The 27,607-nt window shown below is 46.3% G+C and overlaps 1 protein-coding gene and 1 long non-coding RNA gene across 2 annotated transcripts in view; one reads left to right on the top strand and one right to left on the bottom strand.

The window, feature by feature from the left end:
• Nucleotides 1–400: 400 nt before the first annotated feature.
• The window catches only part of SERPINE3 (serpin family E member 3), a 31,364-nt gene continuing 4,157 nt past the window's right edge, over nucleotides 401–27,607 (top strand). Inside the window, exons 1-7 of the mRNA XM_081547610.1 lie at nucleotides 401–656; nucleotides 6,637–6,888; nucleotides 8,746–8,946; nucleotides 11,757–11,955; nucleotides 16,551–16,651; nucleotides 26,339–26,425; nucleotides 26,930–27,013. Of these exons, the coding sequence (XP_081403736.1) occupies nucleotides 401–656; nucleotides 6,637–6,888; nucleotides 8,746–8,946; nucleotides 11,757–11,955; nucleotides 16,551–16,651; nucleotides 26,339–26,425; nucleotides 26,930–27,013 (1,180 nt within the window). The remainder of the gene's footprint in view (nucleotides 657–6,636; nucleotides 6,889–8,745; nucleotides 8,947–11,756; nucleotides 11,956–16,550; nucleotides 16,652–26,338; nucleotides 26,426–26,929; nucleotides 27,014–27,607) is intronic.
• Nucleotides 12,143–24,519, bottom strand: LOC145528739 (uncharacterized). The gene is made up of 3 exons (XR_014070589.1): nucleotides 24,418–24,519; nucleotides 15,706–15,868; nucleotides 12,143–12,618 (listed from the first exon to the last, which is right to left on the bottom strand). It is a non-coding gene; the product is annotated as an uncharacterized LOC145528739 (long non-coding RNA).

Below are 27,607 nucleotides of genomic sequence, written 5' to 3' on the forward strand. Positions count from 1 at the left end.
AGTCACGTCCAACTCTTTGCAACCCCATGGACCACAGCATGCCAGGCTTCCCTGTCCTTCACCTCCCAGACTTTGCTCAAACTCATGTCCATTGAGTCAGTGATGCCATCCAACCATCTCATCCTCTGTTGTCCCCTTCTCCTCCTGCCTTCAATCTTTCCCAGCATCAGGGTCTTTTCCAATGACAGAGCAGGCCTAAAATCCGGACCTTCCAACTCACAGTTTGCTTTCTAGCAAGTGTTTCTCTATAAGACGCATTCTGCTGCAGGCCGACGGGGGCTGGGTAACAAGCCTGCTAAGTGATCCTCAGCCTCAGCCGGGTGCCAGCCCCAGGCCCACTTCTCTGCAGGATGGAGCAGCTCCTGCCTCACTTGTATCTCTTCCCTCCCCTGCAGGAGCCATGCGGTCTCTCCTGCTGGCCCTCTTCCTCCTTCACGCCTGCCCCTCCAGAGGAGCCAGCAACCTCCATGAGGACCTGACGCTGCTGAGGACAGACCTGGCGCTTCGCCTGTACCGGAGCGTGGCCACAGCCAGCAACCAAACCAACCTGGTCCTCTCCCCTGCCGGCGCCTTCATCCCCCTGGAGCTCCTGCAGTTCGGAGCCCGGGGGAACACCGGCCGGCAGCTGGCCCAGGCCCTGGGCTACACCGTCCTCAGTAAGTGGACTGCTACTCCTCCCACTCTGCTGCTCATGCCCACTGCCCTGCTCACACTCACACCTGACCTCACGTTCAGGCTGCCTCGGGTGGCAGGCAGAGAAGGCTGCCCACTGGCAAGTGTGCCACAGAAGGCATTGACACTCTAAACGTCGTGGTGGTTGTTGTTTAGTCACTCAGTCTTGTCCATGGACAGTAGCCCACCAGACTCCTCTGTCCATGGGATTCTCCAGGCTGGAGTGCTAGAGTGGGCTGTCATTTCCTTCTCCAGAGGACCTTCTCCACCCAGGGATCGAACCCACGTCCCCTACATTACAAGGCGAACTCCCAACCACTGAGCCACCAGGGAAGCCCACATCATGGTTACTCTTGATAAAATTTCTAAGGTTCCCTTCTACCCTCGGGTTTGGCGTCAATTTCTCCATTGTATTTTACAAGCCCTTTTAGAATGCTTACTAGATGCCAGAAACTCCTAGAAACACCTTACCAATACAGTCTAATTCACTGTAGCAACAACCCTGTTGAGGTAGGTAATTATCTCATCATCCCTATTCCAGAGACAAGCCAATTTAGGCACAGAGCATGTAGGCAAGTTGCCCAAGGTCACACAGCTAGCAAGTGGTCAAGCTGGAACTCAAGCCCAGGCTGTCTGGTTCCAGAGCCCATCCCGCTGTCACAAATGTGTGATTTCTAGGCAGAGTCACATTTACCAACATAATTTGATATTTATGGGCTTCAGAACACCTCTGCCAGAGGGGGCAAGAGTCTTGTGATGCCAGGTCAGCCACACCTGGCCCATACGTGGGGTCTCTGGCATGGCCTGGGCCTGGTCCCAACCTCCCAACTCCATCTGAACACAAACGTTTTACACACAACCTTTTTCCCCTATCTTAGATTAAGATGCTGGTGAAAAAGGATAAGAATTACAATTATATGAATTAATCCTTTTTCAGAGCACCCAGGAACTAATACCGAGACAGTCATAGCAAGAGCTCCCTTGGAGTTGGCATCTTGAGTTAGCAAGGTGAACGCTCCAGACAGCAAGCCACAAGGCACTACCCGTGTGTCCTGTCCCCACCCTACCCCCATCCATATCCTGTCCTCTGCCAAAACAATTCTTGTGAGACTGCTGGCCAACCTGCAAATGTGTTTTCTCTCTTAGGATAAGTGAAGACAAACATAAGTTATCCAGTTGAATTTTGCTCAGCAAGTATATTATGGAAATGCACGTATCTGTGGAGTTACTCTCCAGCCACATTAGATTCAGTGCAAAGCCATCCATCAAGTATTTCTGAGCTCCTGCTGTGTGGGCTGGTGCTACGCCAGGAATTTAGCAGCCAGGTATATAAGGAAACCTTTGAACACAAGACTCTCAGCCTCGTAGGAACAATGCACACAGAAACACATTTTTAATAAGGGGCAGTAAGTGTACTTATGTGAAATATGTTCGTACAGGGGAGGGAATGATTTATTCCACTAGCAGATCAGGAAGGCTCCCCAGATAACATGACACCTGAGCTGGGTTATGAAGAACAAATAGGAATATGAAGGAGGGGCAGGCATTTTGGCCTTGAAACATTTTCTCACAGAAGTCAGGACTGGGAGAAAGTGAGAAACGCAAATGGAGTTACCCTGCAGAGACAGGGAACTGATGACAGTCGGTGCTTTGCTGTCAGGTAAAGTCAGGGTACCTGCTTAAGCAAAGTATGGCGATTAACAGGGTTTCCATAGAGCCCATCAAGAATTACCAAATGTCCAGAATGCTTAATGGTCAAACTCTGGGGAACATAATCCCACTTTTTTTTTTTCTTACTTATAAATGGCTTCATTATCTCATGGATCCATGGTTAATTATTACAAACAGGAATGTGCTGCTTGCAGAGTTCTAGTTAATGGAATACCTTACATTTGTTTGCCCCCAAATGGCTCAGAGAATCACATGGGTGCTGATTAAGTCAACTTGCTACTGCCCACCACCTGCCCTGTCCCAGTCTTGCTTTTACAAAGGAGCACAGATCAGGAATGTGAACCCACAGTGCAGGGGCTTGGGGCATTGTTCCCATCTGATCAACAGAGCTCTATCCACATTCGCAATGAGACAGTGGGCGCTTGTCTTCTCACTGACATCCAGCCAATAGGTGACCACCGCAGTTTGTTTGTTTGTTTTTTAATATTTATTTGGCTGCACTGGATCTTAGTTGCGGCACATGAGATCTCTGATCTTTGTTTTGGCATGCAGGATCTTCTTTCTCAGTTAGGCATGTGAGATCTAGTTCCCTGGCCAGGGATTGAACCCAGGCCCCCTGCACTGGGAGCAAGGAGTCTTAACCACTGGGCCACCAGGGAAGTGCCCGACCACCAGCAACTTTGCCAGTATCCCCACCAGCTGGTCCTAAACCTGGGCATGAGTTTCAGAGCAGGCACCAGTGATATCTCCAAAATATTTTTGTTTTCACCACATGAAAATATGATTTCCCAGTGGTCCAAGTTCTAGGGATTTCCAATGCTTTTCCAAGTCAGTTAATAAAGAACACATCTCAGCTTTCTGTCACAAGAACCATGCTGGGAACAGGGGTCTCAGAGATGAGGGTGGGGAAGAACTCTGTTTGATGATGCACGTGGACTCACTTTTACAGTTGTTATGTCACTTGATCCTTATAGAAGCCATATGCAATCGCCAAGCCTCCTAAAGTCCCCGTTTTACCAATGAGACAAGAGGTTAATGATTTGCTAAGACTCAGCTCACCCAACAGGCAAGTGATAGAGCCGGGATTCCAGTTCCAGATTTTCTGACTCCAAATCCTGTGCTCTTTCCTCAACTCCTTAGCCTCCCTCTCAGCTACCAAGCAGTCACACAAATATATCTAAGACCCCTGCCTTCACTATTTTCCACCAGACTTGGCTTCCCAGCTGGCACAAGTGGTAAAGAATCCACCTGCCAATGCAGGGGACAAAAGAGATGTGGGTTCAATCCTTGGGTCGGGAAGATCCCCTGGAGGAGGGCATGGCAAGCCACTCCAGTACTCTTGCCTGGAGAATCCCATGGACAGAGGAGCCTGGCAGGCTACAGTCTATTGGGTTGCAAGAGTTGGACACGACTGAAGGGACTTAGCACACACGCACGTATCCTCACTACTCTCTCAGCTCAACCAAACCCTTTGCACCTCGTCCTAAACTTAACTCTCTCTGATCAGCACCACAAAGATGGTTCTGGCCGGCTGAGAATTTTATATACATTAACTTTAAAACCCAGAACCGCCTCCCTCTAGATTCAGTATCACATTCAAGAAGTTCAGTTCAGCTAATATATTGAGAAGGAAGGCTCTTTCCATGCTGATCTCTCAAATGAGTTAAAAGGCTGGTCTGCAGCAGGACTCAGAAAAATACCATTTCTTCTTGCATTTTCCTGCCACTCTGTGCCATTCCAGGGACCCTCCCTTCAAACCCTCCACACCTCCCCAGTACACCCCTGATCTACTGAAGTCCTCCCTTCCATCAGGAAAGATGGCTTTGTAGGAGGGGGAGTGGGAGGCAAGAGGAATCGAGGCAGCAGTTTCAAAGGCTGTAGGGAAGGAGCACTTTGTCACCATGCAAGTCAGTCCCTTTTGCCCCATTGCAGGACATGGCAACCCACTCCAGTATTCTTGTCTGGAGAATCCCCATGGACAGAGGAGCCTGGCGGGCTACAGTCCATGGGGTCGCATAGAGTCGGACACGACTGGGCAACTAAGCACAGCAGAGACAAGACCTAGACAATGCAGGCAACTCAGCAAAACAGGAGGCTCTGTGAGGTTCTCCCCAGCAGAGGGACAGACTGTTCCCAGCCCACCTGTCCTTCAGGGAGCAGGGGGCGGGGGGCGGTGAGGTGCCACCCCAACAACCAGATGACACTTTATGAGCAACTGTATTAATCTGTCTGAACCCCTACCCCCTCATCTACAAATGCGATCATAATTGCTCTTCATTCGCAGGGTTGTTGAGAGGATTAAAAGTGATCCTGCTTGCAAAGGGTTTAGCAGAGTCTGTCAACCTTCAGCAACCTTTTTATTCTGACGATATATATTCATTCCAGCAGCATCTAGAAAACCACTTCCAATGTGCTAATGGTAGAGACAAACCAGGCTCCAGCAGAGATAAGGTTTCTCAAGCCCACTGACTCTGCGCCTTGGACATGTCTGTCTGGAAGGACGGCAGGTCCCCTGGGCCGGAGAGGGTGAGAGGACAGAGAGCAGAGCTCTGTGACACCCCCTAAGGTCACGTGACACTAAGGACCACAGACACGTCTCCATTCACCCTTGCAAACCGTCTACATCCTACAGGGATGTGATTCGATGAATATTTATGACCTCCCTCAGAAAAGGACAATCTGATGAGTATTTTTTTTTCATTCACAGTTTTTTCTCATTAAAACAAAACCAAGCACTTGAGTTAGGCTGTGATTTGCTAGGCCATGTATTTATATATGCCCTGAGTTCAGTTTTTACAGCGGTAGATTCTAAGACGCGGCTTTGGTGATGAAAGTTCTGTGGAGTAAACCTGCCCACAACCGCATCCTGCAGCCTGGTGGCTGGGGACCCTGGCCCGGGGTCTGTTCTGGGTGCTGTTGCCCCCAGAAGGACTTTAGCCAGGCAAGTTGGGGGCGGTGAGGGGTGCGTCTGCTGCTGTCTCCTGGCCTGGCCTCTGTGAGGGGACATGGAATGGACAGGGACCCAAGCCAGGTAGGAGGGTCATTTCACCCAGTGCCCTGGGAGAGCTGGTGGAGGCGGGGTGGGCAGAAAGAGGGTGCAAAGAGCCTGGGAATCACGGGGAAGACTTGTGGGCAGCCAGGCGGCTGTCCCTAAGATGAAGGGGAGGCGAAGGGGAGAAGGAAGGGCCGTGTTCCACAGGCAGCCTGCCCGCAATGGGGTCCTGCTGGCTGGAAAAGCCCTGTGTGCACGGGTCAGGAGGGTACGCCACTGTGTCGTGACTTAGCAGTAGCTCCACATGCCCAGGGGAGAAGACAAGCCACAGTTGTGAGCAATAGTGTGAAAAAGAATTCCACCGTGAATAAGCAGAGAAGGAAGCAGCCTCCTGCGTGAGCTGTAAATAACTAGAAGTCCACCATCAGGAAGGTAGAAGCTATGGATTGTTTCAAATGCCTGGTATTTCAACATTCTTGCAGGTTCCCGCTGACATGAATAATGGGCAGTCTGCTGGGGCTCAGGGAGATGGGGGGATGGGAGGAGTCCTTACCTTTCCCCTAGATTTTCCAGGTTGAAAGCAGAGTTCCACAAAAGACTGCATCCAAACACTACTCAGACGTGCAGTCATGGGGATGAACATGAGGCCCTGAACCAGAGATATCAACAACTCCACACCCTGATCACTGCCCAGCACGGCTACTCGTGACGTTCCCCATAATCCACTGGTCTTGTACATACTTGAAGCCCTCTACCCACCAGCCCAGGTCTCTCTGCTTTAGCACTGCTCCATATTATCTGGCTCAAGAAGTTTAGGAAGCACAGTCTTTGGGAGGTTGGTAGCGTTTTTCTATCTGACTTAATCTCAGCTAAATTTGGGCTTCCCAGGTGGTTTAGTGGTAAAGAATCCACCTGCCAATTCAGGAGATGAGGGTTTGAACCCTGGGTCAGGAAGATCCCCTGGAGAAAGAAATGGCAACCCACTCCAGCACTCGTGCCTAGGAAATCCCATGGACAGAGGAGCCTCGTGGGCTACAGTCCATGGGGTCCCAAAGAGGCAGACACAACTTAGCGACTAAACGACAATAACAGCCTGGTTTCCTCCCCCTCGACTTTTCATCTGTGGATCTGGGCTAACTCCTGAGCAACTGAGCTCTGATTTTTCCAAACTGACTGTCTATGGTGGATGAACCTCGGGACTAAGAGTGGAGAGGCAGGGGTCCCATTCCCATGTACCCAGAAAGCAGAGCTGCGAGTAACTCCTCTCTTACGCTCACCATTTTGATTGATCTTCTTCACAGATCCCAAGGTCAGAGAATGGCTGCAGGCTGTCTATGCCATGCTGCCCAGCACCAGCCCGGGTGCCAAGCTGGAGCTGGCCTGCACCCTCTACGTGCAGACGGGGACGCCGCTTGCCCCCTGCTTCGTGGAACAGGTCTCCCAGTGGGCAAACAGCAGCCTGGAGCTGGCCAACCTCAGGGAGCCCAACGGCACTGCCATGCTGGCCAACGGATGGGGCCCCAGGCAGACTGCAGGTAAAGGAAAAACCATCCGCCTTGATGAGGTTAATGGAGGAGGGCTGGGGAGACAGGTCCCAGCTGATACCCATCAGAAGCCACGCAATGGGTACGCAGGCCGCCCTCACCTGAAGCAGAGGCTTGCCTTCTTGGGAAACCAGACCCTCGAGTGAAGCAGGGCTCACTTTTGGTTCTATTCTGTCCCTTCCCCAACCCCACCCCACCCCCAGGGACAGACACCCCCCCCACCACATACACACCGCCACACACAAAAGGGTGCTCTTCAGAATCCCAGCAGAGGGAGCCCAGCAGACTCTGTGCCATGCAACGTCCCCACGTGTGTTTCCACTGAGTTCTGTTCTCGTCAACCACCTACCCTCTTCAATGCAAAATGCAGTAGGAGCCCAAAAAGTGGTTTCTTAGGAATTTCGCTTAAGGAAATAACTGTATGTAATAACTGTATATAATGTTTAGCCCAGGGTTATCAAAGGAAAAGACTGATAAACAACCTACCTGTTCAGCAATTAGGGATGGTTTAATGACAATCAGCACCTGCACTTTGATGGGCTACAGTCCGTAGTGTAGCAGAGTCAGATAGGTCTGAGCACGCATACATCATGCAGTTGTAATTACCATCAAAGATGATGAACGTCACAAACATTTACAGTGCTCAGTTTATTTCTGCAGCACTCTTCTAAGTACTCTGTGGTTACGAGCTCAGTTTCCCCCTCACCATAATCCTGAGAGCTAAGTGCCATCATTGTCCCCATCTTACAAACAGAGAAACAGAGGCACAGAGAATTGGGCCTCCAGCCCTGCAGCCACAGAGCAGGGGATTCTAACCCAGGCAGTCTGGCTCCAGTGTCCTTGATGATTACAAAGGTTACAGAGAATTAGGGAGAACACTGAAGACCCAATGTTTAAAAAGGCAGAACAGGGGACATGCACTTTATGAATTAAGAATAGTATGTGGGCAGGAGTGCAGAGGTAAACTGTGAACTTTAAGATCCTTATTGATAAGGAGGTTTCCTTTTGCAGTGCGCTCCAACATTTCACAATGTCTTTCTGTTTACTTCAAAATGTTTAACTCCCTGCTGCAGCTCGAGGCCCGAGGCCACAGTTAGCTGCTATCAACCCCAGGGGTGAATGGTCCTCTAAGAAAGAGATGGTACCCCTGAGAAGACCAGGGCCAGGCTGCTTGGGTTCAAGTCCAAGGTCTCAATCTTGGGCAAGTGGGCAGACGGTGGCTTTGTTGCTCACAAGTATGTGACCTTGGACAACCTTGGTGCCCCATCTTTAAAACTGGGAATAACAACAGAACTGGTAGGAGGAGTCGAGGAGGGTTTGCTAAAGCGTTGAAGACAGACCCTAGCACAAAGTACAGGTTTATTAAAGGGATAAAGAGCTGGAGGAACGCGGCCCCTTGACAGGTGGCCAGCCAGTTCCCCTCTTAGGTAAAGCAAGAGACTTAGAGTCCATGCCCTGGAGGTCATTATGTAAACAAAGGCTCAGCGCCAGGGATGAGGCCCAAGAGCACTTGGGGCGATGGGAGTGGGGGGTAGGGGTGACACTGTGCAGCATCTCCCCGCACAGCACCCGGTCTCACTTTTGAGTCTCACCCCCGCCCCCGCCCCAGGGGTCTGCCTGAGCAGGGCAGGCCTTCTGCTTCTGGGAAACAGTCCCACCCAGAACTAGCCAGAACTAACAGCTCATAGCACCCCAAGCTATACATAAAAAACAACAAAAAAAATTAAAGCCTGGCGTCCAACCACAGCTCTTTACAAACACCACAGTTGCACAGCTAAGAGTTCGAACAAGCAAGCCACAACCCACCTCCGAGGATGCCTCACGCGGGCAGCGGCATCTCAGCGGCCCTCTGCTCTCTGCTCGCAGGGGAAGGGCCGGTGGGCTCCACGTGGGAGCAGGGTGGCGGCGCCGAGTCTGCGCAGCTGGTGCTGGTGAGCACCGTCTCCTTCCAGAGCGCCTGGAGGCATCAGTTCTCCTTCTCAGACACTCAGCTCTTGCCTTTCACCTATGCCCAGGGCCTGGCCCTCGAGGTTCCCATGATGTACCAAATGGCCGAGGTCAACTACGGTGAGCGGGAGGAGCCCGGGAAGGGAGGGCTGGGCTCTGCTCTAAAAGGATGCGGCCGAGTGAGGATGCCAGGTGCGCCGTGGAGTAAGGGAAGAGCAGGGAGGCGGAGACTCAGGACAGTGAGGGAGCCGATAGGGAAGAGAACCCCGATTTCATGCCTGGCCATTCCCTCTGCACTGAGCAAAGCGGGGAGTCACGTGAATGTTTGGGCAAACCCCTTCCCCTGGCAGTCACCTCCTCAAGATGAACACCTGCCTCAGCGTTTGGTGCTGAGAAATGACGGACAGTGGAGAGTCCAGTCTAGAAGGTTCCCTAGAGCATATCCACCCGGAAGTGCTCATCACTTTGTCTGCCCATCCTGCTGGAAGTCACTCGTCCCCCTCGTGCTGGGGTGCACCTGCAGCCCCCCTTCCCAGCAGACTATTGTGTGTGCTGTGGATGCTCCAGGGTGGGGGGCCCAGTAAGACCAGGGAGGAAGGGCCCCGCCGCCCTGCCTGCCACACATCTCCTCTCCGGGTCACCCCTCCAAACCGTGGTTTGCATGCTCAGCCCCCTCCAGCTTGTGGGACTAATTATGTTCTTATTCTAGAAGAAGTCAGTGAGATTTAAAACAGTGTTTTAGGAGCTTTGGTGTTGAGAACACTTGCTATCATCCTGCTTTGATTCCATACAGGACCCTTGTGAGTTCCCAGTGCATTTATTCATTAGTTTATTCAACCAATAATTATTCATTGAGGCCAAGTAAGATGGGAATGGAAGAACGTCTGTTGAATAAGTAAACATACATTTACAGTGGATTGTATTGAAAGTGAAAAGTGAAAGTCACTCAGTCGTGTCTGACTCTTTGTGACCCCATGGACAATACAGTCCATGGAAATCTCCAGGCTGGAATACTGGAGTGGGTAGCCTTTCCCATCTCCAGAGGATCTTCCCAACCCAGGGATCGAACCCAGGTCTCCCGCATTGCAGGTGGATTCTTTACCAAATGAGCCACTGAGTTGACCAAAAAGTTTGTTCAGATTTTTCCATAAGCTATTATGGAAAAACTCAAACTTTTTGGCCAACCCAATAATTCTTGCTCCCAAGACTTTCCCATCACAGCTGTGACCCATGCTGGTTGATCTGTCTGCTGGGTGATGCTGCCAGGCATACTCTGAGATGTTCCTGTTCTCCCCAGCACACAGTGCAGTGTACCTGGCACATAATGGAGGCTGAGCAAGTATTTACTGAGCAGATACAAGAAGGTGTATGAACCATGCCTCTGTCTTTCCCTAGTGATTGTAAGATTTTGCTGCAGTGGCCACTCGGCTCTGCTGTCTGTCCACCCTGAGGCCCAGGCCCCCCTGTCCTCCCAGGGAAGGGATCGAGCCTGGAGTTCTGCCTGAGACTGGGGCTGCCACAGGCTGCCAGGTCAACCCAGCTCACCTAGACTGCTCCCTATAGTTTGCCCGCCCTGTCCCATCACTGGGTCTGGCCACTACATCTGCATTCACCAGAAACCCTCTCTGGGTCTCCTGATCTCTGGCCATTTGTGTCTGCTATCCCATCACACACTTCTGAAATTAGGCTGTGCCCAGTGGCCTGGACTTGTCCTTGGCCAGTCATGGCCATCACCCACAAGCTCCCAGCTGTCCATCCTGAAACCACTTGTTTATGTCACAGGGTACAAATTATCAGTTCAAATCCAGCCTGAACTCATGTTTCCTTGGGTCTTTGCAATGCTTTGGGCTTCCCAGGTGGCTCAGTAGTAAAGAATTTGCCTGTCAATGCAGGAGAAGCAGGAGATACCAGTTCAATCCCTGGGTCAGGAAGATGCCCTGGAGGAGGAAATGGCAACCCACTCTAGTATTCTTGCCTGGAAAATCCCATGGATAGAGGAGCCTGGTGAGCTGCAGTCCATGGGGTCACAAAGAGTCAGATGTGATTTAGCAACTGAGCATGCTCACACGCATGCATGTGCAGTGCTTCAGATGTTGGGAAATTTCATGTGACATCTAGGCTTAGAGCTTTGGTTGCATGCTGCTGCTGCTAAGTCACTTCAGTCGTGTCCGACTCTGTGCAGTCCCAGAGACGGCAGCCCACCAGGTTCCCCCGTCCCTGGGATTCCCCAGGCAAGAATACTGGAGTGGGTTGCCATGCCCGCCTCCAAGGGATTGTCCCTGACCCAGGGATCGAACCCGTGTCTCCTGCATTGAAGCATCTGCCTGTAATGCAGGAGACCTGGGTTCAATCCCTGGGTTGGGACGATCCCCTGGAGAAGGAAATGGCAATCCACTCCAATACTCTTGCCTGGAAAATTCCATGGACGGAGGAACCTGGTAGGCTACAGTCCATGGGGTCGCAAAGAGGCGGACACGACTGAGCAACTTCATTGGTTCACTTCAACTGGCAACTTGACTTCACTAGCGCCACTTGGGAAGCTTTTGGTTGAAAGATAGGAAAATCTGGCACCAAGAGCCTGGGTCCTGATATGGCAACAACAGGCCAGGATTGTAGTGGGTGTCCCTTTAAGAAGGGGTTTGGCTCTCCCGAGTGCCAGCACCCCCACCCTGCCCAGCCACTGCAGGCCCCAGGACTCAATCCACATGAGAATATCTTAGAGACGTTCTAGGTCTTAGGATCAGCAAAGGTGGCCACAAGCTCCCAACAGTCTTGGTCCTCAAACAGCTCCCTGAAGGTGAGGTGGACACCTGATTGTTAATAAAATGCATTGTTTCCAGTTCTGGGAGCTGGCCCCTCCCAGGGTCCAGCACTGTCTGTTTCCCTGGGCCCTGGGACAGAACTGATTCCCCCATCCACTGAACCCCCAGGCCAGTTTCAGGACCCTGCGGGCCATCAGGTGGGGGTGCTGGAGCTGCCATACCTGGGAAACGCGGCCAGCCTACTCCTGGTGCTGCCTCGGGACAGAGACACCCCACTCAGCCGCATTGAGCCCCACCTCACAGCCAGCATCCTCCACACCTGGACTGCCAGCCTGAAGAGAGCCCGGATGGAGGTGTTCCTGCCCAGGTGAGCTGGTGCATTGTCCTATCTGTGGGCTCCTCGGCCTGCTCCAGTTGGCCAGAGCTGGATAACAGAACCCGGGCTGCTGACTCTAGGGTCTGTGCAGTTACCTTGGAGAGTGCCCCCTAAATCTTATTACATCCTAAGAGTATACAACCATCATTTTTCAAAACCAAATAGGCAAGATCGCTTATGCAGTTGAGCAAATACAGATATTATTCCCATCAGAAGGCAAACCGAGGCATAAAAGTTGAAGGCTTTACATCTTTGCACTGAAGGTTTCATTCTTTCTAAAGAGGGGTGAGCCGTTCTTTAAGAAAACCCAATAGGTACAAATACAAAACCCCAAGAGGTCAAAAAGTTAAATGATGGTGCTGGATTTTGCTTCTCCAAAGTAAAACCTATTTGCAAAACTCATTACTTTACAAAGGGTTCCTCAAGGAGCATCTCTAAATGATAAGCTTCATTTGAAATCAGAGTAAATGCATAATTAATTTGGAGACCAGCAGTTAAACAAAAAAATTATCCGAGGGTTCATTTGCAGCGTGTGGATTCTTCATGCTCCTCCCCACTGGCCACTTCGGCCTCCTCCACTGACCAGGCTCTCTGCATTGCTGAGCCAGAGGCCTTGGCAGTGTTCCCTAGAGGAGTTAAAAATAAGTCCAGGTCCTGGAACAAAAAACACACAGAGAGAGAGACCCAGTGAGTGAAGGGCCAAGGTCTAAAGTGAGATCAGCCTAGCGAGGGCAGAGGTGAATTAAACTCAGAGATAACGCCTGTCTCTCCAAACTAAATATTTGGACCCCAAATCAAAGCCCAAAGACTGGCTATTTCAGCAGATCTCTCTAGCATGGAGCAGAAGCAAGCCTGATGTTTCTGTTATGTTTAAGAGAAGCTCAGCAAAGGAAGAAGAGCTTTCAAGGCTAACAATAGAGAGAAAATGCAGCTGAGAGTAGGACTTTGCTACAGTCTCTTTGAGTGTAGGAGACAGATGGCTGGCCTCGTCCTGGAGCAGCTGATATAAGGAAGAGGCCCCAGGGAGATGCCCAGCACCACTGAGAACTATTCACTGGTGCTGATTCTGCCTTTAGAACTTGCAATCCCTTGAGAAAAGATCCTAAAAAACTTTGGAGGAAGGGGAAGGGACAAGAAGGCAGAGGTCATAGTAACCCAAGTATTCATCCACACTTGACCTTATCTGGATTAAAAAAAAATTTTTTTTAATCTAAGACTATTCAGCCTGCTATCTGAGAAGAATAGAAGTTTTTAGGGAAATAAAACTTCCCTTACCTTTTAGGGGTGTTTCACAGGCAAAACTAACCAAGTTTATTGGAAAGACCGTTCTGTCTTCCACTGAATTTTCTTGACACTCTTGTCAAAATCAATTGGCCATAAATATAGGTTTATTTCTAGACTTCTAGTTTTATTCTATAGGTACAAATGTCTGTACTTTTGCCAGTACTGCACACTCTTGATTGCTTACTGTAGCTTTTTAATGCATTTAGAAATCAGCAAGTATGAGTCCTTCAACTTTGTTTTTCTTTTTTAAGATTGTTTTGGCTATTCTGGGTTCCACGTCTTTCTATGTGAGTTTTAGGATCAGCTTATCAGTTTCTGCCAAATAAACAGCCAGATTCTTGATATGGACTTTGCTGACTCTGTAGATTAACTTGGGGAATATTGTTTTATAACAGTATTAAGTATTCCAGTCCATGAACACAAGATGTCTTTGATTTTCTTCAGGTTTTCTTTAGTTTTTATCAATGGTGTTTTGTAGTTTTCAGCGTACAGGTTTTGTTAAATTTATTTCTAAGTATTTTATTCCTTTCGATGCTGTTGTAAATGGGATTTCATTTTTGATTGTTCATTGCTAGTGTAAAGAAACAGTTAATTTTTGTGTCTTGATCTTGTATCCTGCCACTTTGATGAACTCACATATTAGCTCTAATAGTTTTTTCTCTGTGTGTATGTATGTGTGTGTGTGTGTGTATTCCTTAGGATTTTCTATATACAAGACCAGGTCATCTGTGAATAGAAAGAGATTTAGTTCCTTCTTTTGATTCTGGACACATTTGCTTTCTTTTTCTTGTGTAATCGCCCTGCACACCCTTCAGTAAAGTGTTAAATAGAAGTGGTGATCATCTTTATCTTGTTCCTGATCTAGGGGGAAAGCATTCAATCTTTCACCATTAAGGATGATGCTGACTGTAGGGGGTTGTAAATGCCCATTTTGAGGTTGAAGAAATCTCCTTCTATCCCAAGTTTGTTAAGTGGTTTTTGTTTTTGTTTTTGTTTTTATAAAAGAATGTCAAGTGCTTGGACAAGTACTTTTTCTGCATCTCTTGAAATGATCACGTCGCCCTTGTCCTTTATTTCATTAATATGGTTTTTAACATGGATTGATTTTCATATGTCAAACCTACCTGGCGTTCCTGGGAGAAATCCCACTTGGTCATAGAGGGATTTATATGTTGATGGATTCAATTTTTTAATATTTTGTTGAGGATTTTTACATCTGTATTCATAAAGGACACTGGTCTGTCATTTTCTTGTGATATCCTTGTCTGGTTTTGGTAAAGGGTGTTTTTTCTAACTCACGATATTTTTGCAGCATCTCTTCTGGCCTGGCCTTCGTAGCCATACAAGAAACAAATCACTGTCCTCTTTCATAGTCATACTTCGTTTTTACTATTGTCTTTAGTTACTGAAAATGGTATTACCCAGCTTTATCTCCTACCATAACCACCATTCTTGGCTTCAAACATACTTTAGCTCTTTCTCAATATCAGTGAGAAACAATAAAACCACAGTGGTCACAATAAAGTGCATGAGCTGTACTGGGCATCGCTCTGAGCACTTTACCAGGATTATTTCACTTACTATCCACAAAACTAAGAACTGAGCACTAGTATTAGGCCCACTTCCTAAGTAAAGAAACCGAGGCAAAGAGAGGCCAAGTAACTTGCCCAGGTTCCCTCAGCTGGTAAGAGGCTGAGCCAGCATTCAAGCCTAGGCACTAGGTTCCCAAGTTCATATTCTTAACCACTATGTTTCAGTGCTGAGTGTTCTCAGAAAAATGCGGTTTAAGGATTTAAAAAAATTTCAGAGAAGGTGGTCGAAAAAAATTTTTCAGAGACTTCTCTGGTGGTCCAGGGGTTAAGACTGTACACTTCCTGTGCAAGGGGTGTGGGTTCAACTCCTGGTCAGGGAACTAAGATTCCACATGCTGAGAGGTGTAGCCCCTGCCCCCCCCAAATTTTTTTTAAATTTTTGTGAAATATCAGCATACTTAGAGAAAGCTGGTGCCTTTTTTGGAAACTATGGCCAAGATTCAGAACACACATTTATGGGAAAATCTGATACCTTTGTTTAAAATATTGGGCACATTGTCTCCTATGGCAGTGAAGAACTCAGATATTTAACAGTCTGGTATAGTATTTTTATTCTCCTATAAGAGTTCTGCATGATTTATAGAAAAGACCATCTAAATTCTAATTTGGAAGTTTTTTGTTCTCAAAGGAAAAATCACCTCATTCATCCTTTTAAAGCCTCCTTCAATGGTGAAGTTTTAAATGCCTTGCCCTTGAAGAAACATGATAAAGTTGGTGGGCTGGTTTTTCCTGCTCTCAGGACTTAACTGGTAAAATTAAAGACCCACGCTGCACACAGCAAATATGAAAATATGTTGTATCAAATAGAAAAATGTTCAAGGAGACACTATTGGCAGTTAGTCAGCAACTTATTTCCTGCACTTACTGTGTGTGAGATGCCACCCAGAAGGCAGAGAGCAGGTGGCAGAGTGTAGACACCAAGGGCACAGGCTCTGCGCTCCATCAGCCTTCTCTAGGCGAGCTCCATCACAGACTCAGGACGTCCTCTTGGGCAAGCTCCTTAAACTCTTTAAGCCTCAGTGTTCTACCTGTAAAATGAGAATAATAACACGGTTACGTGATGAAGAGATGAGGTCATCCACATAAAATACTCGTCGTAGTGCCTGGCACACGGTATGCATGCGTGAGTGCTCAGTTGGGTCCGACTTTTTGCAACCCCATGGACTGTAGCCCACCAGGCTTCTCTGTCCATGGGATTCTCCAGGCAAGACTACTGGAGTGAGTTGCCATTTCCTACACATGGTAAGCACTCATTAAATATTAATTATTATGAAGAAATAAAAATTGACCGGCCCCTTCTCTCAAATAGTTTACAGTATCATAAATAACACTAATAGGAAACAGACCATTCTATACATCAAAAGAGTGGTGTTCCAAAGTGCTTAATGGGGCTTAAAGAACCGAAGGTCACAGAACTGCTGGGGAAGAGGAGTGATCACTGAACTGAGCTTAGAGGAGAGGATAGTAGAATTCAAATTCAAGGCAGACCTGGAAAGAGCAGCAGAAGCAAAGGTACAGAGGTGGGAGAGGGGCTGTGGGGTCAGATTAGTCAGGGGGTCGGGGTGTGGGAAGGAGCAGTGACAGATTAAGTTGGAAATGAGCCTGGAGCTCCCTGACTTTGAAAGGAGGGGGTTGGGTTGTCATGTGATGAATATCAAAGTCCACTGAGTGAAAATCTTAAGTGAAAGTGTCTATCTTTTGTTGTTTTAGGTTCAGGATCCAAAATCATTTCGACTTGAAAAACATTTTATATTCCTGGGGAGTCATCGATCTTTTTGATCCACTCAGAGCAAACTTGAAAGGAATTTCAGGTAACAACAGTTCTTTTTCCAAGCTTATTGGCATTGTGTGTGTGGTGGTGGTGGGGGTGTGCTGTTTTTAATCAGTAATCATGCACTGATGAAGGGGTTCACACCTATGAAGCCTTTAGAGGTAAACAGCCAGAGTTGATGTGGCTTAAAAGAATAAAGAAAGTGCTTTACTCTATATAAGAATATGCTGCTTCAGATGCCAGATTTGAGTTGGACTTTGTGGGGGCACAGATGTTTCTTGAGACGACCTCTAAGCACACCTTCAGAGTGCAGTCAGTGATCAGAGGTCACAGTATAGCTCCTCTCCCTCTGCCCATCATGATAGGAGATACCAGAGATACTGGTACAACAGACCCCATCATTCTGACCTCCCACCATCACACTTCGTTTCTATCTTCACCCCCCTCCTTCCCTCCTTGGACCTTTCTGTCTTTTAATGAACTTACCCCCATCCATCCAACTTCCTTTCTTCAAATTCCACAAATTATCCATAACATGGCCTCAAAATGTTCTCCCTCCCAGAGTCTGTATTAGATATCTTGGCTTATAGCAGATAAGCTACTGCTAATCTACGAGCTCTGTACTCACCTGTGGTCTGACAGAACTGGCATTTAATGTTAAAAGAGAGGGGAAGGCCAGAACCTAGTGTTTCAGAATCCCCCCAGGAGATCACTGGTGAAACTACTGCCAACTCCAAAGACTCAGGTTCGTTGCTGCCCTGGATAGTAATGAATTATCTGTACGAAGATGACCCTGGAGCAGGCATTGCCTTGGCCCTGATGCTTTCCTTGCCCAAGGACCTTGTGAAACCTCTGTTTGGAATGCTAAAGCCTCATAGCTCAGATATGTTTTCTAAAGCCTTGCTCAGATTTCTTTCTTAAGCCATCACAGGAAAAAAAAAAAAAAGGAGTCTCGGCTTGGGTATTAGATGTGACCAGTTAGACTCCACGGCAGAGTTACTTATCAGAAAACACAGGAAGAAGGCTCTATTCTAGGTTATTTATAATCCACCAGCTCTGAACTCATTGCCTAAACATGCAAAGAGATAGTAAGCAAAGCAATAGTCAAATTTGGGCCCAGTTCCCCCAACAATCCTTGGCACACAGTGGGGAGGCAGTAAATACCGTTGACTTGGTGAATGACTCTACCATAAATTTTCCCTGGTGACACAGACACAATCTGGCACTGCCAGGAAAAAAAGACTAGACCTACAGACTAAGAGGCAAGGAAAGAGCAAGGTATGAAGGATTTGTGTGCAGTCCATCTTTAATAACACAATCCCATCACAGTCTTTTTTTGTGGCTCTGGAGCTCAACTGTGGTATTCCTGTTTTGACCATCCTCGTTCAAAATTTGGGAGCCATTCTGACCTTCTCTTCCACACCACTACATTCCAGTAGTCACTGTGACTCACTGATTGTTTCTTCATCATTCTCAGAAATACATTCTAAAAGGCAGTCAACCCTGTGTCCTCAAAAAGAATTGAGCTCACCCCACATGATGCAGTTCTCCCATCGTTCTGAGGCTTAGAGCTCCTTTGACAAGATCTAACAAGCAGCTGAGTTTAAAAAGAACCTTTTAAAATATCTAACCTCTTGTTTTGCCATGCAATTAAAGTATTCTTATATTTGCTCAAATCAGCAGAAATATAGGCTCATGGATCTGGCTTGTTAAACAAATATCAGGCAGTTACCACATGCCAAGTGGGCAGCTTGCATGCCTGTTTCCTACAGATAAAATATATCCACCTTACAGTCTTCTCCCATAAAGTTTTGTTCCTCTGACACAGGGATCACCAAATGAGGGCCCACCACCTGTTTTTATAAATAAAGTTTTATTGAAACACAGCCACTCTCATTCATTTAAACTCACCCATGGCTGCTTTCCTGCTATAATGGCAGAACTGAGACACTGCAACAGATGCCATATGCTCTGTAATGGCTAAACTATTTAATATCTGGCTTTTTACAGATAGAGTTAGCCATCTAAAACATTGCTTTCGAATGTCCTTCTTTAAATATGATCAACAGACTAGTCACTTCTAGTGCCTATGTAGGCTGTTGACTTAATTCTGGAGACACGGCCACTGAATCTAACAATAGCTGTGTCATGCCAAAAATGGGGTAGCTGCCACTGACCTCACATTTTATTTGCAGAGGTGAAATTATCATATAGCAAAGCATCAGCAGAGAGCTTGACAGAGAGTAAGTGATCAGAAAATGCTGGTCTCCCATCCTACAATTAACAAGGGGCTGCAAACAGTTTTGTACTACTGATGGACACTCAACAACCACTGGGAACATTTGGTTTTTTCTTTCTATTCGGTACCAAAGCCCAGGATCACGTTCCCCTTCTCCATTTAAAAGTCACTTATTTCTTCTTTCATGGCCTCAAATCCAATTTTTGCTGCAAGAAGAACTTGATTGAAATCATTTCAAGGCCCACCTGGGCCTAGGCTGTTTTTCTCCCTAGACCACCTTGGCACTACATGTTATGAAGCTTTTAAGAAGAATGCCAGTTTCACTTACACTAAAGACACCAGCTAGAGATCCACTTTCTGAGCAGTCCTACTTCCTGTAGGATCAGCAGGTATCAACCCAAGCTTCCTAATCTAAGAAATAGTCCTTGGGCACAGACTTGAAACTTTGAAGAAACTGTCTTATTCTTAACTGTTGTGACTGGTTTCCAACCTCTGCTCGGGAAGACATACAAGCTCCCTGTTTCTATGATGTGAATGAACAAACCAGCCAGAGTTGTTTGGTTGTGAACTGAAGTTAACTTATGCCATACCAGTGACTGGGCAGAGCTGCAGTAGGTCATCAAGATGCCAACATAGGTCATTTCGGACTTCAGTCACTTTCCCAAGAAGACCATCTAGCAATTCTCCATATATACGTCAACATTGTAGAAATGCCCTCACCTGGGGGTGAGGCTGAAGCACCCCTCTGAAACACAGAGACTGAGAAGGACCACATTAGAAAGTAAGAAGAAAGGGCTTCCCTGGTGGCTCAGGGGTAAAGAATCCACGTCTCATGTAGGAGACGTGGATTCGACCCCTGGGCTAGGAAGATCCCACACGCCACAGAGCGACTAAGCCCATGTGCACCACAGCTACTGAGCCTGTGCTCTGGTGCCCGAGAGCCGCAACTACTGAGTCCGTGTGCTATGACTACTGAAGTCTGCGTGCCCCATAGCCCGTGCTCCACAACATGAGATGCCCGCACACCGCAGCTAGAGAGCAGCCCCCGCTTGCTCTAACTAGAGAAAAGCCCATGCAGCAATGAAGACCCAGTGCAGCCAAAAGTAAATAAAGTTATACAGTTTTTAAAAGGCATAAAAAGAAAGAGGAATGGCTCCTTTCTTTCCACATCACCACCCGCTCCAGGCTGACACAGCTCTGCAAGGAGAGTGCCCCCTGGTCCATGGTTTCTCTAGTGAGAGCAGAGAGGCCCAAGGTGGACATCTGGCTCGTCCAGCTCATTGAGTGTTTCAGGACACATCCTGGCAGACCCACTCAGGTCTTGCCTCACGGATCAGATCGAGATGGAGAAGGGGGGCAAAGCCTACAGCATTCAGCACCTACACCTTAAAACAGCATACTGCAGTGGCACCTGAGCAAAATCCCCAGCCAGGAGCAATGCCCATGGGCAGAGCCAAGCCAGTGGCCCCATCTGGCCAGAGGGCTCAGTTGGCATTCCTGTGATCTGGGTCTCTGCTGAAAGGGCCATACTCCCAAGTCACCCAGGCAGGAGAGCAAGTTCACAAACCAACCCAGCCACCAAGCATAGTCTTGTGTCCCACTCACACAGGAAGTCTGGCCAGAGAACCCAGACTGCCAAGAAGCCTGTCCTATGGCCCTGCTTGGGCAAAGAGCTAAGTCAGACGCCCTGCCCAACTGTTGAGCATAGTCCCTGACGCCACATAACCAGGAAGCCTGATCAGGGACTGTGGACAACCTTGAAGCTCAACCCATGGTACCACCAAGCTGAAGCCCAGCCTGTGTCCACCTGACACAGAGCCCAGCCAACAGCACCATCCAGTCAGGAAACACACCCTGAATCCCCATCTGACCAGAATGGTTGCAGAGCCCAGCCCACAACTGCCCAATCATGATATCCAGTCAGTGGTACCATTCTGCCAGGGAAAACAGCCTGCAACCTCATTCAATCAGAGGTGATTACAGAGCTAGTGGCTCAACCCAACCATGAAACATAGCCAGAAGCTCCACCTGAAGAGGAAGCCCACCCAGTGGCTCCACCTGAACGTACAGTCCAGCCAGCAGTCCCACCCAACCAAAGAACCCAGCCAGCGGCAACCCGTGCAACCTCAGAGCATATGCAGTAGCCTTGTTCAAACAGAGACCCTGATAGAAGGCCTCACCTATCCATAGCTGCTAGGAGCTGACTGGTGAAGGTTTTTTTCCTGCCACAGCAAATCTGTAAAGTCTGGGAGAGCAGACTGCTTAAATACATAGATGTTAATGCAAGGAATGAAGGATTAAAAAAACATGATACAACCCAAAGAAACAAATAAAACCCCAGTAACTAACTGCAGTATGCTTGCCTGGAGAACCCCATGGACAGAGGAGCCTGGCAGGCTATAGTCCATGGGGTCGCAAAGAGTCAGACATGAATGAGCAACTAACACTCATTCACTCAACTACATAGAGAAATGGAGATCTATGAACTGTCTAACAAAGAATTCTGAGTAATCCTCTTAAAGAAGTTCAGTAAACTACAAGAATGCACAGACAGACAAAATTGGGAAAACAGTGCACAAATAAGTAAGTTCAAGAAAGAAACAAACTGTCAAAAAACCGAAACAAAACAGAAATCCTAAAGCTTAATAATACAATGACTGCACTGAAGATTAAGAGAGCTTCAACAGCAGAATTGATCAAGCAAAAGAAAAAACAAAAAACCCCAGTGAACTACATTTGAAATTATCTAGAAAGAGGAGCAAAAAGAATAGAGTGAAGAAAGCCTATGGTAGTTGGCTTTCTTCAAAGCCAGCAATATATACACTAAGGGAAGGAACAATATATACACTATGGGAATCCCAGAAAGAGAAGAGAAAGGGACAGAAAGTCTATTTAAAGAAATATTGGCTGAAAACTTCCCAAAATTGTAGAAAAATGGGCATCCAGATTTATGAGGGCCAAACCCTGAAAGACATTATAGTCTAAAGTCAAAGGCAAAGAATTGGGAAAGCAGTAAGAGAAGGACTTTCCTGGTGGCTCAGATGGTAAAGAATTCACTTGTAATGCAGGAGACCCAAGTTCAGTCCCTGGGTTAGGAAGATCCCCTGGAGAAGGAAATGGCAACCCATTTGAGTACTGTTGCCTGGAGAATACCCACGGACAGAGGAGCCTGGCGGGCTGCAGTCCATGGGGCTGCAAAGAGTTGGACATGACTGAGCAACTAAGCATGCACACAAGACAGAAGAAACAAGTTACATACAAGGAACCCCCATAAGACAACCAGTGGATTTCTCAACAGAAACTTTGAAAATGGCTGTTATCAAAATGATAAGAAATAGCAAGAGTTCAGAATTCCCTGGTGGTTCAGTGGTTAGGACTCCACACTCTCACTGCTGAGGGAGCAGGTTAGATCCCTGGTCAGGGAACTAAGATCCTGCAAGCCTTGCGGTGCAGCCAAAAAGAAAAAGAAAAGAAGAAATAGCAAGTGTTGGTAAGGATGTGGATAAAAGGGATCCCTTGTGCACTATTGGTAGGAATGTAAATTGGTGTAGCCACTATGGAAAACGGTATCATGTTTCCTCAAAAAAGTAAAGTAGAACTTCCATATAATCCAGCAATTCCATATCTGGGTATGTATCCAAAGGAAGTGAAATCACTGTGTCACAGAGATATCTGCACCCTCATGTTCATGGTAGCATTATTTATAACAGTCATGGAGAAAAGTTAAGTGTCAACATATACAATGGGATATTATTTGGCCATAAAAAGAAGAAAATCCTGCCATTTGCAACATTATAGAAAAACCCTGAGTGCATTATGGTAAGTGAATTAAGTCAGAGAAAGACAGATACTGTATGGTCTCACATATACTATATATAATCTTAAATCTAAGTATAATCTAAAAAAGAGCTAAACTCATAGAATCAGAGTACAAAATGGTGGTGGCCAGGGTGTGGAGAATGGCTGAAGGTGGTCAAAGGGTACAGATATAAAGTATATTATCTTCTTTGCAATATACACATACATAAAATCATTATATTATACACCTGAAATTTACATTATACACGTCAATTACACCTCAACAAAGCTGGCTGGGAGTGTGGCAAGAAAGCAAGATGTGAGGAGTGGGCTAGAGGAGAAGGATGGAGAGAGGAACTAACTACATGCTTGCAGAGGCCATTTCAGGCTCTTTCCAGAACTCTATATTCCGCGCTGGGTGCTATGTGACATACACTCTCCATTCCAGCACTCTGTATATTCTGCACTGGGTGCTATGTGACATACACTCTCCATTCCAGCACTCTGTATATTCTGCACTGGGTGCTATGTGACATACACTCTCCATCTACAACAAAGTGACAAGAAGAGGAGAAAGAGGAGGAAGGTGAACTAGAAACAGATTCTGGCAATAACTTTTTCAAAGCATTAATACTGCCAATATTAATATCTGGGGAGACAAAAGACACAGCCAACGATAATGTTTGTCCAACTTTTGAGAAGCTGAGGATGGAATGTCAGATTATTGGTTTACATTTTGCAAATCTTATGTTTATACAGTGTGACATTATGAAAACCCTTAAACCTTCTGAGAGTATGGCCAACCACATACAAAGCACCATGGGCTCCACTAACAAAGGGGAAGGGGGCACTGAGTCATTCGGATGACACTTGCCAAGGACTCCTGGTGCTGTGCCCCTGAGTCCACAGACACCAACCATTTCCTTACGAGTGAAAATCAGATTAAAGGACATTAAGGCAGCTGTTTTTATGGGGGAAATGAAACAAATGTACAGTGTGCGGAGTGAGCCCCCAGTATTCATTCATTCATCCAACATTTACTACACACCTATGTGCACCAAGCACTATTATGCTAGTTGAGCAAGGTAACAAATATTTCGAATGAATAATACAGCTTCTGTTTTCTGGGAGCTCACAATCTAAAAAGGAAGGTTCAGATGGAAACACAGAAGATGTTATGGAAGAAGAGTTTATTCATTTGCTTTGGATATTGAAATGTAATATAGGAGTGGAAGGGTTTATTGAGGGGAAGGTGGCTAGCTTCCCAAAGTAGGTTCTGTAGAATGCTAACCTGGTAAATTTGTGGACAGGAGATCGTGTGAGTTGTTCCATGGTTAAACACTACATAGGACAGTGCTCCTGTAGAGCTGTGAACACCATGAACATTAACAAATGAGCAGCTCTAAGAAGTCTACTGTTAAAAGCACAAGTCTATTCAATTTGCATTTCCCATGTTATTACTCATGGAACCCTTTATACAGAATAGCACCTGTAAACAACCTTGGGAACAAATTTTGGGGAAAGAAGTTGAATGGCCCTCAGTGGCATTAGACAGTTGCCAACAATGCAGGAAAGAATAAGCCCAAAGCCAGGAGGATCCTCTAGGCTGAGTTCATTAGTTGCATAACATAGCCAGAGCCACTTAACAGAAGTAAGCAAATTGAGATCTGCAATACAAGATCAAGCAAGAAGAAAAACATAACCCACAGATGACTCCTGAATCCTTATTTTGATGACAAATGCTGGTCTTCTGAAATGTAAACTCTTACCAGAGATAAAATGTATAGGAGATGAGGATGCTGAGGCATGCCAGGCTATGGGTCTAAGCCTACGTCTGTGCAAACATGTAAATGTCACTTCTTGGGCCACTCCTGTAATAGGATGGAGAAAAAAGCTCCTCAGTTGCAGTTTCAAGAAATTGAAATAGCCAAGTCCATCTACTGAAAAACTCACTCATATCAACCAAGTTGGTGCCATTTCTCACATTGTGCCAGGGCACCTGGACTCTAACACAAACGTATTCAACTATATTCTAGCTGATAGAGAACCTCTGCTCATTTCATTAAATATTTGGATACCTTTCTAGATAGTAATGAAGTCACAGATTAGCAAAACCTTCTCATGACCATCAACCATTCCTTATACACACAGTTCTAATTTGGGTCCCACATTTCAGTTTGCTCAATGAGTTAGCGACACAGGCTAGCTATAGATCATAGATTTTCTAAAAAATGCTACTGAAAAAAGACCAACTGCTAAAACCAATCAGATTCTGCACTGGTGTTAGGACGAGTGATGCCGAGTGAATGTCTCCATTGATTTTTCTCTCCCTCTGGCCCTTGTCTGGTCCCCTTCGCTGGCGCTGAAAAAGATCTGTTCCTTACAGCACACAGCCAACTCACAATTCCCTTATTCACAAGACGGATGAAACGCCACATATCCTGTACTCTGCTGGCCCTACTCTCTCACAACATTCATTCACCATCCCCTCGTATTGTGTATGAGAAATCAAAAACAATTTAGTCTAAGATGATAAAACAGAGAAGACCCCTCAGAATACAGCATGTCCACCACGATGTTTAGGACTCCTGACACAGCTCCCTTTCCAGGGCACGCTAGAATTGACTAGAACACACTTTCGCAAGGCGGTGGCATCCATGGGGAGGGTGGGGTGGGAATGGGCATGGTACCTACTGTCAGAACACCTGCACCTGCCCAACAGGACCTCTGCTCAAGCGTGTGGCCTCAGAGGATTTCTGGTTTCTTCTCGTTCTCAAGATTCTTACTTTGATCCTTTGTGTCATCAAGTACCAAGCGAACTGTTTAAACATGATGGATGGCTAAATTATAAAAACCTGTCCATTCCTCTAACATTATCACTCAAATTCCTGTTTGCTAAGCTTATAATGCCTTTGAAATTGTTGGCACACAACTACTATAGTTCTCACCTCTCGTTTCCTTTGCAGATCTAGCCCATGAGGCAAGGTAATTGCATAACTGATATGCTCAGTATACAGAATGCAGTCACGCAGCATGAGATATTTTTAATACGTTGCCTTTTAAAGCCCATAGTACAAACCTCTGACTGTCATTTAAAAGTGGCTCTTAAAATGCAGCCCAAGAAGGCATTCAAGGGAAATCATCTCAGAAGCTTGCTGAATGTGCAGATTCCTCTGGCAATTCTTGTATACCGAAATTTTAGAAATACTAAAGATTTCAACAGTAACTAGAAATTAGGTTTGAAAATTAACTTGAAAACATAGGGACACAGCCCTGAATATTAATTTGAGTGGGATTATTTATTAGATGGGGCTCAGACAGTAAAGTATCTGCCTGCAATGTAGGAAACCCAGGTTCAGTCCCTGGGTTGGGGCAATCCCCTGGAGAAGGGAATGGCAACCCACTGCAATATTCTTGCCTGGAGAATTCCATGGACAGAGAATCCTGGTGGGCTACAGTCCATGCGACTGCAATTGAGTTGGACACAACTGAGCAACACTTTCATTTACTAGATACTTAACCAAATTTGAGGCTTTGAAAGTTGCATAAAATATTGCACCTTAAAATTTCCCAAATCTCTTCCTATTTCCACAGTAAGCAGCATGCAAGACTGTAACCAAGTCTGTTCTTTAAAAATGTACTCACATCTTTCAACACAAGGCAAATCCCATTTCTATTTCCTCTGCTTAGGCCAAGATGGCTTTTATGTTTCTGAAGCGATCCACAAAGCCAAGATCGAGGTCTCAGAGGAAGGCACTGAGGCATCTGCAGCCACAGGTATGTGCTTAAGAGGACTGGGTGTCAGCAACGCTCAGGAATGCTGCTGGCCCGTATCTCCCTTTGTTAGACTGATCCATTTCAGCCTTCACACTTCTAAGCCTTCCTACTAAAACCCCATGTCCAGATGTGATAAGAGCATTAAAAAAAAAAAAAAAAGGTTAACAGAATCAAGTTTTTTAAAATGATGGGAGAAAAAGAGCCATTTTGAAAAGGATCTGCACCATGACCCCATAAATAAGGAATAGTCATTCTGAAAATTACCTTCAGGAAGGAATTTATTCCATGAAATATTCTGAGAATAGGACACAGTGTTGGCTAAGTGCTATCTTTTCTCTTTAATTTTCCCACTTGCACCCCATCATAACACTAAAACAATGCTGTATCATTAGGATGCTTTTATTTCTTCAAAGAGCAAGTGACTTTGTATCCAATTATAATAGTGACTTTCCTCAAATGAAGAGAAAATACAATACGATTCTACTCTTTTTATCTTTCCTGCAGCTCTGTTGTTACTGAAAAGGTCTCGGATTCCTATTTTTAAAGCGGATCGGCCATTCATCTTTTTCCTGAGAGAACCGAACACAGGTACTAGTTATTTGTGATTTTTGATAGGATTCATATATATATTTATCAGCACCTCTCTAGCAGCAAGGGCTCATTTGTCCACCCCAACCTAAAACAAGCATTCCTTCTAGCTGGTTTCTGTAGTGCTTCCGAAGCTCTCCAGTTGCTATATCATGTATCCTCAGAAAGGGGAATATTTCATAAGTACTGAGGAGTCTAATACCCTCTGTGGCTTTTCTGCCTTCTGTTACTCTCAGCTCATTTATGATTGATGTAGGTCTTTAAAAATTGAAGATTCTACTTCTAGGGAGGACTTAAAAAAATTATGAAAGTAAAATAAATGATATATCTTTTTTCCCCATTGTTGCTGAATTTTCTTGGCCTTGTAGGATGAAAGAGTTCATTCAGGCCATGAGTGTCCAAGTCGTCCTCTGGTTCTCTCAGCACCCCTAGTATCCTAGGGAATGCACCTGTGTTTCTATAGCTTTCTGTTGATCTTTCTCAAGCTTGTTGAAATTACACAGAAATCAAATATTTGCCCTAGGCCTTGTCCCACCATACAACCTCATCTTAATCCAAAGATGGTATGGTACAGGCAGAGCCTTAGCACCTCAG

The sequence above is a fragment of the Giraffa tippelskirchi genome, chromosome 12 (genome assembly GCF_054371585.1).
Source record: "Giraffa tippelskirchi isolate mGirTip1 chromosome 12, T2T-mGirTip1v1.2.pri, whole genome shotgun sequence".
Lineage (NCBI taxonomy): Eukaryota > Metazoa > Chordata > Mammalia > Artiodactyla > Giraffidae > Giraffa > Giraffa tippelskirchi.